The sequence below is a fragment of the Carlito syrichta genome, unplaced genomic scaffold, assembly GCF_000164805.1.
Source record: "Carlito syrichta isolate Samal-C Ts95f unplaced genomic scaffold, Tarsius_syrichta-2.0.1 Scaffold120616, whole genome shotgun sequence".
NCBI lineage: Eukaryota > Metazoa > Chordata > Mammalia > Primates > Tarsiidae > Carlito > Carlito syrichta.
Window position 1 is genome coordinate 146,570 of NW_007064712.1, and position 13,642 is coordinate 160,211.

The 13,642-nt window shown below is 44.5% G+C and overlaps 1 protein-coding gene across 1 annotated transcript in view; it reads right to left on the reverse strand.

Moving 5' to 3' along the window:
* LOC103249516 (inositol 1,4,5-trisphosphate receptor type 1) overlaps positions 1–13,642 on the reverse strand; it is a 92,948-nt gene that overhangs the window by 21,828 nt on the left and 57,478 nt on the right. The window contains exons 14-17 of the mRNA XM_008048146.1: positions 12,751–12,843; positions 11,474–11,613; positions 10,850–11,015; positions 7,647–7,807 (exon numbers count right to left, since the gene is read on the reverse strand). Of these exons, the coding sequence (XP_008046337.1) occupies positions 7,647–7,807; positions 10,850–11,015; positions 11,474–11,613; positions 12,751–12,843 (560 nt within the window). The remainder of the gene's footprint in view (positions 1–7,646; positions 7,808–10,849; positions 11,016–11,473; positions 11,614–12,750; positions 12,844–13,642) is intronic.

Consider the following 13,642-nt stretch of genomic DNA (forward strand, 5'->3'; position numbering starts at 1 on the left):
GCTTCTGAAGAGGTCAAGAGAACTAACACATGACGGAACGCACTGGAAAATCTCCCATGGAATGTTGTGTGTGTGTGTGTGCGAGAGAGAGAGAGAGAGAGAGAGAGAGAGAGAGAGAGAGAGAGAGAGAGAGAAAGTAGAGAGGTTTCTACCCCACTGTGAGAAAAAGTCAGCACCAGGCTTAAAGGATGATGGATCAGACGTTCTCACGTTTAATTATTAGGGAGTTACACTCATTCAGATGAGTCACCGGGTGTGGGAGCTCCAGTGTCTGGCTGTGGTTCTGGTGAATCGTCTTTCTCCTTAGACACCACCCTCTCTCCCCAAATCTGGCCACCAAAGGACATACCATTCCCTGTTTCAAGCTTAAGTGAGGGCAGTGAAGTTTATCATATTTTAGCAGTCAGAGTTAGCAAATATTTCAGATGTATCCTTTGCAAGAGCCACACTTCATGCCCTTGGCTCCAACTCCTGTCATTTCAACAATGCTTTCATACTTGAGGTTGGTCCCGAGTTGTCGGGCTGGCGTGGCAGCCTGAGAATTAAACCTCATCTAACTCCTGTCTTGTTGATTTATGCATTAGCCAGTCAGCATTACCTAGGAGATCCTCTTTCCCACTCTTCTCCCTACCCCCAGTGGGGTCTTCTCTGCATCTTGCCTCTTTTGAAGTTGAGCCAGTCCAAGTCAGAAAAACCAGATGCAGCTGGTTGACCAATGGCTGCAGGTTCTCCACGTGGAGGGCTGTGTGCACATGCACAGATGTAGCCACATCTGTAAGCACACAAGAATGTGGGTTCAAGCTGGGCTCGGTGGCTCAGCCTGTAATCCCGTGCCTTGGGAGGCTGAGGTGAGTGGATTGCCTGAGCCCGCAGGTTCGAGATCCGCCTGGGCAACGTGGCGAGACCTCATCATCTCTACAATAAATCAAAAAACAAGCCGGCGCCTGTAATTCCGGCTACTCGGAAGGCTGAGGCGGAAGGATCGAGGCTGCGGTGGCCGGGAGCGGCCGCTGCACTCCAGTCTGGGAGACAGAGTGAGACTCTAACTCAAAAAAAAAGAATGTGGGCCCTGATTGAGCAGCTCTGGATTTCGGCCCTGGCTCTAGCACTTCCCAGCAGTGTGACCTTGGAGAAGCTGCTCGACCTTCCTGAGCTTCAGGTTCCCATCTGTAAAATGGTACTATGCTGCCATGAGGCTTAAATAAGATCAGGCACGAACAGCGTTTATTTCCTACATGCTGATTAAACACGACCGATTATTAGTTATTATCCAATCTGTCCTTGCTGTGGCAAAGCAGAGCCTGGCACAGACTGCTCTTCCAGAAATAGCAGTTACCCTACTCTGCCCGAAACACTGAATCTATTCCTTGTATCAAACTCTATGTTTGTACCCCACAGCCCCCTCCTCTTCCCCACTTTCCAGTCTCTGTTATCTTTCTACTTTCTACCTCCATGTGACCAATTTTTTTTAGCTCCTACATATAAATGAGAACATGTAATATTTGTCTTTTTGTGCCTGGCTTATTTTACTTAAGATAATGACCTCCAGTTACATCCAGATTGCTGCAAATGACATGATTTCATTCTTGTTTATGACCAAATAGTATTCTATTATGTGTACACACCACATTGTCTTTATCCATTTATCCACTGACGGACACTTAAGTTGAATTCATATTTCTGCTATTATGTATTTCAGTTCTTGTTTGGTCTTCTTTTTTCTGTTTTTTGTTTTGAGTCGGAGTCTCATTCTGTCATCCAGGCTGGAGTGCAGTTGCATGCTCACAGCTACTGCAGCCTCGATCTCCTGGGGCTTGGGCAGTCCTTCTGCCTCAGCCTCTCGAGTGGCTGGGACTATAGGTACGTGCCACCATGCCTGGAAATTCTTTGATTTGTTGTAGACACAAGGTCTTGCTAAGTTACCTAGGTTGGTCTCAAACTCCTGAGCTCAGGCAATCCTCTCACTTCCGCCTCTCAAAGTGCTGATATTGTAGCAAAGAGCCAACATACCTGGTTTGTTTGATCTTTCTTACCAACCTTTCATCTTAATGCTTCTCAAGCTTTTCTTTCTTTTTTTTTTTTAGCTGGAGTCTCACTCTGTTGTCCAGGCTGGAGTGCAACGGCATGATTACGGCCACTGTAGCCTCGACCTGCTGGGCTCAGGTGATCCTTCTGCTTCAGCCTTCCAAGTAGCTGGAACTACAGGTGCGCACCACCAGGTCCAGCTAATTTTTTTATTTATTGTATAGATGAGGTCTCATCATGTTGCCTAGGCTGGTCTCGAACTCCTGACTCAGGCAATCCTCTTGTCTCTGCCTCCCAAAGTTCTGGGATTATAGACATGAGCCACCATACCCCCCAGCTTCTCAAGTTTCTAACTTTCAAGAATAAGTTAGTCTTCTGCACTTGACTACAGCAGAAAAATGGGTTGCTGTGTCTTTGCTGGGAGTCATATATTTGGTCTTTTACCCACAACATGCCCACTGTGCAATATTTAAATTCTTTCTTTAAATTCTTTCAGGCAAAGTATTCGTAACAAATTTACCACTTACTCAGATTAAATACATCCAATAGCATGACCTTTTAAATCATCATCTATAAACTAATACAAATTCTCAGTTCATTTGGCACTTGAGCAAAGCCAAATGGTGCTAAAATTATTCATAAAAGTACATTATGGCACATAAATTATTGTGAAAACTTAAATGTAGATCGAAGTTAATAAAAACTTGCTTATTAAAAAAAAATTATCACCCAAAATCTTTATGATGGCACCAAAATTCAAGTTTCTACAGGGGATGGAAACTCAGGGTTTTTTCCCCTTGCCTTGAACTGCCAGGGGCTATGTGAGGTCACTCTGTAGTCACATTCCTGTGAAAGCACAGCCCTGTCTGGGGCCCAAGTCAATGAGTATGAGACTGCATCTCCTGGACTAAGTGGTGATATAAGTTACAGTGGAGGAGGCTAGCTTCTCCTGGTCATGTGATTGACAGCAGCAACATCCATCAGATGTCTGACTGGAAGGACACAGCTACCAGTGAACCATGTACAAATTCATGATTTCTAAGGTTTCTCTTGAATACGCAGAGCTCAGGGTCCACTCCCTCAATCAACTGAAGCCCTAATTCTGGGCAGTGAAAGCAAGGGGAGGAAACCACTAAACACACAGAATTTACAAGTATCTGTGCCTGATTCAACAAAAAAGGTCACCTATGCCCTGCCTCGACTTTTTTTTTTTTTTTTTTAAAGTCAAAGTCTCACTCTGTTGCTCAGACAGGAGTGTAGTGAGCATGATCACAGTTCACTGCAGCCTTGACCTCCTGGGCTCAGGTGATTCTTCTGCTTCAGCCTCCAAAGTAGCTAGTACTACAGGTACCTGCCACTATGCCAGACTAATTTTGATTTTTCATAGACATGAGGTCTCACTATGTTGCCTAGGCTGGTCCAGAACTCCTGGCCTTAAGCAATCCTCCCACCTTGGCCTCCCAAAGTGCTGGGATTACAGGTATGAACCACCATGCTCAGCCAGCCTCAACATTTAAAGACATGTACAAATTTAAAATGTAAGAGCGGGAAAGACATAGGGATTTTCCATGGGAGGAAGTTCTTAAGAGTCAAGATGCCCACTGTGACTTTCCTTAGCAGCAACATTCCCACAACCAAGGCATAATTACAGTCCTGGGACCCTAGGAAATGATGTTCTGTCAGCTCTGCTGTCAGCCCTGGAACCTCTGCTTCCTGGTCGACTTTGCTCTAGGCCTGCTCAGCAGCTGTTCTGTCGGATGCTCCCTCCCGTCATGAGGTCTCATACGTTTTATCTCATTTCCACCAACCAACGGATGTGTGAGGTGGTATCAACCTCAATTTGCAGGCAGGAAACTCAGGTTGGTGAAGTTCTGTGACTTGCCAGGTCACATGGCTCGGAAGGAGCAGAGGGGATCTCTCACCTTGGGTCTTGTGCCTCCAGTTCCTGGATAGAGATGATTTCATGGTAAGCATCAGCCTGGCCCTGGCTTTGCCAGGGATGTTCTCATCTCCAGTGAAAGCAAAGGGGATGACCAGAAAGAGAAGAGAATATACGATCTTCTACAGTATTGAAACAAAACGAGCTTGTGGGTGAACAGCACTCAACTGTGGGACAGAGTTCCTTCACAGCTCCTTCTTTGCCTCCCTCCAGGCATGGCAAGAAACATGTGTCTATGTTTAGAGAGAAGAGGCCCTATCACCTCAACTGGAGGCCAGTTCCAGAAGGAATTAGAAAGTGATGGATCTGATCTAGCAAGGCTGTCTTGTGTTTTCATACAGCTGAGCAGCCACCAAAGGAGGAAATCCTCCTCTGGGACATGGGTCTAGGCAGGGAGGGCCAAGTCTCTGCAACAGCCACCTGCTCACTCCTTTCATTCATGACTTGTCAAGATGACTCGTCACCTCTCCAAGTCAGCCTGGGTTTCCAAGAATCCTTCTCAATACAGAGCCTCAGGCAGATTCTACTAACCAGTTGTTGGTTGAGATGAAAACCTATTTGCCACCCATGAGGCCGCTGTCTCTAGGGAGCTGCTCTCAGAGCAGACATGATGCTCTTCCACTTCAAGTGACCTCCTGAGGGCTTTTGCACTTGGTTCTGTTGGGTTGCCTTTTGGCAACTGTGACTTCACATGTCTTGGGAGTCTCTGGGATCTTCATCTACGGGTTAAAGGACAGTTGCAGAAGAACCAGACATGACCAGCCTTCCACCATTAGGCAAGGGGTGGTTTTCCTGAGAACCACATGCCCCAAAAGAGCCTGTCTCAACGATTTCTTTTGGGAACATGTGGTGAGCAGGAGGGTAGTGAGCCCTCCAGCCTGTCTGTCCCTTCATCTCTGATACTGCTCACAGCTGTTTCCTTCTCTGTCCTCCATGCTGGAGTAAATGCAGCCTCCTAGAATTGGCTCATCGGAGACATCACCTGTTTTCCCTACCAGAAGCAGTAGGTAGGATGTTCCCCCATCAGGAGGGAAGCTTGTGGGGACCTTGTCACTTGGCTGTGGCTGCCTCCTGAGTGTGGGCTTGTAGCCTCTGCCCCGAAGCTCTGAGATCCCACAGGGCCCCATGCCCTGCCGAATGATTCTGCTGAGCACCCCAGCTCCTACCTCACTATGGCTAATGATCCCTAGGAGTTCCCGGTAGGGATTCATGTGGCTTTAAGACTAAACACCACTGAAGACAGTGACGGCAGAAAGGCACTGCCATGCAGCTGGTGAATCTGATGCTTCTCTGAGCCATGGCTTAGCACACAGAACATCTGGTTCCTCAGCAACTTTAACATTCAGAGTTAAGAATTCTTTGATGCTTCAGATTTTTAGGCTTTTTGACATCTCACACAAAGAATGATGCGGATGGGGAAAGCAGGCCAAAAGCCAGGGTTCCCAGAGCACTGCCGCACAGTGGGCTCTGACCGGGCTGGGTGGCAGGCTGGAGGTCACTCTGGCTCTTAATCCTCATCAAGTGACTGCTCACAAGACTCCTTTAAGTCTTCACGATTGAGACAGAAACTCAAAAGTGCGCTAAAGAGTTTTCTGTGACCGGAAAGTAAGGTGATTAACAGAAAACTTCAAAATGGGTCCCTGGAAGATTTAAAGATGCAGCCCATTCAAACACTTTAAGAGAACAAAGTGAGGAGAAAAGGAACATAAGACAAGGGCAGATAGTACAAACCTCCTCTAGACATGAAGACACTGAGTGCAAATGAGTGCATGTGGACAGGTTTCTGTCAGCATGAATACTGATAAAATAGGGTTTATTTGACAGGGTCAACAACTGGAGGAAAAGAAAGAATGTGAGGACTTTTGAGTTACTGGATCCTGACTCTGGAAACCACACCTGGGGAAATCCGTGCTGCCACCCATCAGAGTGCCTAATCTGCTTAGAAACAGTCTGTTTCATGTGGCCCAGCATCACTGGAACCCTTCCTGCAGTGTGATCATGGAGTGTGATTTCCAGTTAGTCACACCTGGGCTGCAATCCTGGGAAGTCACTTGACCTCCAGCCCTTTTTCTGTAAAAGGGGATATCCCATCACCCTCATTCTGGAACTTGTATCTTTTCTCCCCCTTCTCTGTGTTGACTTTTTTCTTTTTCCCTTCTGCTAATCTATAACCCTTGCTGCTTCACCCTTTTCTCTTTCAAAACCCTTTTCAAAAGCTTTCTTTGCTGTGACCCCTTATCCATTTCTCCTCATCCCAGAAATTCCCTTCTCCTGGTTCCCCACCGAGGATGATTTTAATGACCAAATATAATACTAGATGTGAAAGAACTTCACAAATTGAAGAGGGCTAAATACATGTAAAGGATCAGAAATGTTTCTCATCATTTACATAACCAGTTTGGATAGTAATTTCTTAAATCTGTATCTGTTTTGTCTCTTCTGTTAGACTCTTACTACTCAAAGAGTGATTCATGGACCAGCAGCTCTGGCATCCCCTGGAAGGTTGTAGAAATGCAGACTCTCAAGTTCTGGCAGTGACTGCTGAGTCAGAATTTGAATTTTAACAAGTTCTCTAGATGATTCATATGTACATTAAAATTTGAGAACCATGGAATTAAACTCTAAGGACCTGAAGGGTACAGATGACACCATACCTCCAGAACCCAGGAGAGGCCTCTGAGCCTGTGTGATAGGGGTGTTAAGGAAACACTGCCATGTGATTGTGGCCCTGCCGGCAGTTAAAACTGAAAGCCTGCCTGCCTCCAGGCATATCAATGGTGATACTTATCTGAATAGACCTGACTGCCAGTATTTTACATAAAAAGTTTAAAAATTGCATCTGCGTAAAAACAGGCTTGCTTAGGAGAAGTCATTATCAGGGAGGTGCTCAATCCTTGGTAATTGGAAGGAGGGTCAGTGAATTGTATAGTCTTTCCCAGTAGCTAGCAGCCCCCCTTCTCCTCAGAGTGTAGCTCATGAAGTCTCCTATACTTCACAGTTCATGCCTCCTCACTTTACCACATGCCCCTGCACATTTTAATGAGGTTCAAAAAGCACAGGTCTGAAAGGACAGCTGGCCCGGGACTCTCGCAGCACACGCTTGGTGCTTCCGCAAAGCCTTGCTGGGGAAGAGCTCTCTAAAACCTGCAGCAGCTTCCCCTCCTCCTGGGACATGGTAGTCACACTTCCCATCAACAAGAAGATTAATCTGGGACTCCAGTTCCTCCATCACACGATTGCTTCCTGATGATTAGCAAAGCATCTCCCAGAAAGGCCAGGCTGAGGCCAACGCGAATCATGCCGAACTACACCAAATGGTCATCTTTTTTTAAAGACACCTCTTAGAACTATCAGGTCTTATTTAAAAAGAAGAAAAAGAAAAAACAACATTTTCAAGAAGAGAGGCAGATTAACATAGCGATGAGAAGTCAGGTGACAGAGTTTGCTCTAGGTTAAAACCCCAGCCCAGCTCCATGGTCATGTGCTATTATTTCTGAGCCTCAATGTTTCCTCCTTTAACAGGCTGACACTGCCTGTCTCTGAGGATCACTGGAGAGAACATACAGAGTTCACAGAATATGGTGCTCATCCATGAGAAGGGCCCAGTCAACATTAGATGCTATCCCACTGGCTGCCAGGACTATGCTCAGAGCTGAGAAGCCAGGGCAGCAGGCTCACTCACCTTGATCATTTCTGCCACGTAACTCTCAGGTCCGGTGTATTCTGTGGAGTCCTTTACTTTCACCAGGACAATGAAGCACAGATAGTGCCACATGTTGTGTTCTTCCTTGATATGTTCTTCAAAGGTGACAGTCTTATTGTCAAACTTGTCTCTTTCCAAGCCTAAAAAAATAGAAAGTCCCCAACCCCAAATGAGCAGTCATAGTGCATGACAGAACTGTCAATATAGAGGAGGCTGTTGTCTCACTCCTATCTTCATAAAGAGTTAAGAGCTGAACTTTGTGGGCCTTATAAATGTACTCACTTCGTATTGTGGCAGGAACACACAGGCTTGGAGTCAGACAGACTTGGGTTTGAATCCCACCTTTGCCACTTGCCAGTTGCTGCTTCATCTCCCTGTGCTTAGTGGCCTTGTCAGTGAATGGGAAGACTGCCATCTGGGTTCCAGGAGTGTTTAGGGGTTAAATGAGAACACGTGACACACCCACACATGGCAGGCTACTAGTGAACGTGATGTCCCTTTGCCCAGGAAGATGCCAAAACACAGACATGCTACAGTTTTTTGAGAAAACAGAATAAAGACAAAAAGAACTTTAAACCAATTTTGAACTCTAGCTGGTGAGTTTGTATTTTGAAGAGGTCTGAGTGAGCGATTCTGAAACTAGTTTTTCTGTATTCTAGGACTGAGAAAATAAATAGATACATTGTGGACAATGAGAGCCAGATTCTTCACCAAAAGGCATACAGATATGGAAAGGGAGAAAGACAGAATAAACCCTATAACTGAATTGGAATTAAGGTATCAGTAACATCTTTTTTCATATGTATATACAAATAGATACAGGTGTGCAAATACACCTGCGTGTGTATCAACATACACTTGCATACACGTATACATGTCCTCTAGGCCTGTACTCTAATAAGCCCTGGGAACAGCGGCACACCAATAGGAATGAGCACACCCAGTCCCCAGAGCTTGGCTTCTACATATACTTCTCCACTGAAAAGAACCAGGGCTTTTGGGAAAAATAATGGATTCCAGGGCTGGGTCAGGAAAGGAACACCCAGAATATCTTATGGTGCCAAACAAGTAACAAAGTACATAGAAACCGATGACTACACAGAAGCCAGGTTGCAGGGGCTCTCACTGGCCAAATCTGGAGCAATGTGAACATCAAAATAAATAATGATAGTGAAGGATTATGGTTCCCTGAATAAAATAAAAATCCAGACTTTACAAATACACACATACAAATATATACACACATGGGGAGAATAAAAAAATTATTTCTTAAAACAAAAAGCCAATTGACAAATGTAAGAAAGAATAATAAGGTAAGAAAATCATCATTTGACTATTATAATAATAGATTCAGGTGAGAGTCATCAATGAATGCTAAAACCAGTGGATGAAAGTTTAATATAAGGAATAGCAGGATATTTGCAAAGTGTCAAAGTGTTTCCCTATAAAGAGTAACTTCACAGTGGAGAACCTGGCAATTATCACCTTAACCGAGTGATCAAAGTTAATATCACCAGTTATAAGATGAACTGGCATCATGATATGAAGCAATAAGAAGAATACAACATGTCTTTGACATTCCTGAAAAAAAATATATATATGTGTATGTATACCCTCAATCTCACCATGAGGAACATTAGACAAATCCAAAACAAGGAACAGTCTACAAAATAACTGCACTATATGCTTCTAAAATATCAATGGAGGCTACAGAGGCATGGCGACTAAGGCTACACATGACCTGGGATTAATAAAGGCCACTGTTGGAATGCAGGGTGAGATCCGAATAAAGTCTATAGATAATTGTACTGTTTCTAGGGTGGGATTGGCAGCTGAGGGAAACTGCCAGGGGAGGGAGGGGCACGCCTCATCAACAAGGGTACTTGCATAATGAACATTTGTATATCTAACCCTGACATTTGTACCTCACTTTCCCCCCCCCGAGGCTGTAGTGAGTTATGACTGTACCACTGCACTCCAGTACCTCACATTTTAAAAATAATTTTTAAAAAAATAACAGTACTGTATCTGTTTCAATTTCCCAATCTTGATAATTATTATACTGTAGATATATAAGAGAATGTCGTTTTTAGGAAATACATAGTAAAATATTTAGGGACAAGAGGGCATTGTGTCAGCCACTTACACTCAGACTGCTCAGAAAAACTGTGTGTGTGTGTGTGTGTGTGTGTGTGTAAAGCAAATGAGATAAAGTTAAAATTTGGGGAATCTGGGTGAAGAGTATATAGAAATTCCTTATGACTTTTCTGTAACTCTAAAACTATGTCAAAATAAAAAGCTTAAAAAGGTTTTGGGGGCAAAAAAGTAAAGAACTTAATAAATGGAAAATGCTCATTTTAACTATATATATATCAGTAGAAAATGTATATATTTAATAACTATATGATGAATAATCCTGAAATGATTACTCAGCTCCCAGATTCCTATATAATTTATTTACATTTACATATGTTTTCCTATAATTATTCTGAAAATGATTTCTTTGGAACCCCAAGGGACCTCTTTTACGTAGCAGTTCACTGCTTGTCCTGGGGTGCCTACAACGTGCCAGGTGCTATGCTAGAAGGGTTACATAAGCTCTCTCTCCTAATTCTCACACTAATGCAGAGAAGTACTTACTAATATACCCATTTTACAGATGAGGAAAAAAGGTTCAGAGAAGTTGGGTGACTTAATCATAGTTACATAGCTAGTAAGCAGCAGAAATCCAATCAGAACCCGAGTCTGACTCCTGAGCCCAAGCGCTGAACGCTTTCACCATATTCGAAGGGGAATACTTGTTCACTTAAAGCCTGACACTATTCACAATGAAGACATCCACCAACTGGAACTGGACGCAAGATCTCCATTCTAGTTTACTTAGAAACCGAGGGTAGCCCAGGCAGTCCAACAGCAGAAAGATCTGAGATGCATTTGTTTTAAATCATGTATGGTCACATATTTGCTCCCCAGAACTTCATTCCTTAAACCAAACTGGCCCCGCTGCACAGGATTCATCAGTGCTCAAACTACTTCCCAGAAGAATAAAGGCCAAGGGCAGAGCCAAGAAGATGCAGCCAGTGCCCCCTCCCACAGAACACTGGGCGCACATGCACTCTGTCTCCATGTGTCTCTGCCAGCCAGGCCTTCACTCCCTTGCTGAAGCAGCTGGTGACACTCACCACAGATAAAGCACGTAGTCTTTAAGATCTCTTCCTTCTTCTGCTTCTCACTCCTCAGGTCAGCAAAAGTGTCAATGATAACCCCAAAAATCAGGTTAAGGACGATGATGATGACCATGAAGAAGAACAAGAGGTCATAAATCACCCTAGCAGCAAAGAGGGGCTCCTGAAAAAGAGAAGTATCTGAATGAATCAGTTCCCTCGAGAGCCTTTGGTGTGCACAGCTTGGGGCACAGCTCATGTGAGACCCACGTCTACTTAGGCAGAAGTGAAATTGGGCATTAAATGGTAAAACCCACAACTGTGTCTCTTCAAACTCAGTGTCAAAACTAATTCTGCCAGTGTTGCGTGACACCCCCAGAAGGGGTTGTGGACATGTGTTGGATAGGTCAGACCCAACCCTGGAGGAACCATCCTGAAGTCTCCTGAATGCAGATGCCATGATCTCTCTGCAGATCAGCAGGCAGAAAGCGCCTTGATGAGCTAGTTCCTCCTCACAGCTGCTCAGAGCGCTCCCAGCCCTTCCTCTGCGTCTTCAGTTTACACTCAACACCACTGCGTTTTGCTCTCACCACCCACCCCACCCGCCCCCTTTGCCCTTCCTTCCCCTGGGGATTAATTTACCTCTTTGGATGGCTTCCTGAGCACATCTCCTACTCCACCCCCGCTCCGCAGTCCATGACTCAGTACAGTAACAATGCACATCAGCAGCGTCTCACATGTGTGCTCTTTATCCTGCTCTGTCTCTTCCACAGGGACCAGCTCTAGGGACAGGACAAGTAAAAGCAGATTTAAAACACAAGGGGAAAAGCGATACCAGGGTTTTGAAACTATGTTTCCTGAATGTCTTCTCGCCAGCCGAAAGGCACAAGAAAAAACATGAAGGAATAAAAGCCAAGTTCTTTCTTTCAAAAGCTAAAGTCGTCGGGAGCAATTCTGTTTTCATCACGAACCCCTGATCATTTCTCAAGCCATGTCAGTGTTGCCCTTCCTCTATTAAAGCTAATATGTTCCCTAACCTTTTCGGATCGTAAACTCTAGTCCCAGCTGTGAACAGCCGGTCACACCAGGTAAGTTGCTTAGCCACAGGCCTCTTGTCTCTCAGATGAGGGCAATGCCGTGCCTCCTTGGGGATGTCGTGATGACTAAGTCCAGTGACAATTTACAGCAGGGCCTCTAGATAAACTGCTTCACAATGGAGGCTGTTCATTCTTACGGGTTTATAGAGGAAGAAACATGCCTTTCTACCCACTATGTTCCTTTCTCCAGCTGCATAGCAGTGGTCTTGCTAAAACACACCTCACTCATCTTTCAACAATGCCCAGTCATTTGTTGGATATAGTTTAACCTTCTCAGCCTGACAGACCTTCTAGTCCTTCGTTAGATGTCTCTGACTTCATTTCTTGCTACTTTCCTTCCTCATAATCATTATCTACACAAATGTGCTTTTGTTTTTTGTTGTGTGTGTGTGTGGTTGTTTTTTTGTGTGTGTGTGAGCTAGGGTCTCACTCTGTTACCCAGGCTGGAGTGCAATGGCACCATCACAGCTTACTGTGGCCTCAACCACCTGGGCTCAGGCATCCTTCCTTCTGCCTCAGCTTCCCAAGTAGCTGGGTCTGTGGATGCACACCACCACATATGGCTACCTTTTTTCATTTCTTATTTTGTAGAGATGAAGTCTTACTATGTTGTCTAGGCTAGTCTCAAATTCCTGGGCTCAAGCAATTGTCCTGCTTCAACCTCCCAGAATGCCGGGGCTATAGGCACGAGACACTGCGCCTGGTCAAGGTCTACCTTCCGAGCAGTCAATTTGCCTTCATCTGCTTCCACTATCACCTGCATCATCTAAGCCGCTAGAGGAGCCTGATACTAGTGTGGAGCTTAAGGCTATGGGGTCCTACCTTCTTTGGGTGCAGGAGAGGAACAGTTCTCCCCAGTCTCCACCCTACACACATCAGAGAACAGGAACTCGCTTGCCAAACTCTCGCCAGTTTCTGGGAGAAAGAAGGAAATTTTATGATGAACAATCTGGCAGCATATGGTTAAAATGTTTGACGTCCCCAATTCACGGCTGATTAAACAATTCTTTACATAAATAACACCCTAGAATCCTGCATATAAATTCAATGCAGAGATGTAATTTACACTTTCATTTGGTGATCTGGATGGGAAAAAAGCCAAAAATGTCAATTCCTGTAGGCTTACTAGAAATATCGCACTTAAATAGCACCTCTCCAACTTTAAGGACAAACAGCTGAAACTCTTAGACAGATACTACTGAACGTACAGACTCCAGCAAGATTTATACCAACTCTGCATGAGAAGCATCAGCAGCACTGATGGAAATCTAAGGTCCAGACCAGTTTAGTTCAGAACCCTAAGTTGGTAGGCAGTAAGCATCACTTAGTGTCAACTGGAGACTAGAGTTAGTTACATGCCAAGAACACAGCACTTGGGAGGGATAAACCAAAGACGGCCTGGCTCTGTCAGTCACAACAATTCTAGTTTGTTGCTTGGACTCAGGGTGCCTGGCTACTAGATGAAAAACTAGTAATATTTCACTAAGTAGTGCCAACCATTTTAATTGAGAGAAAAGAGCACTTGGGTATCACTCAAGTATATGGTAATTTTTTTTCATTCTCAAAATTGGAAATATGTTCTTGCTATATGTGAAAAGAAAACACCAGTTCATTGTAAGACCTACATGTAATAAAAAAGCCCCAGAGATAGCCATTGCTCATAGTGTGGGGATATAGTCATTCTTATATTAACATATGTGAGTATTTTAATTAA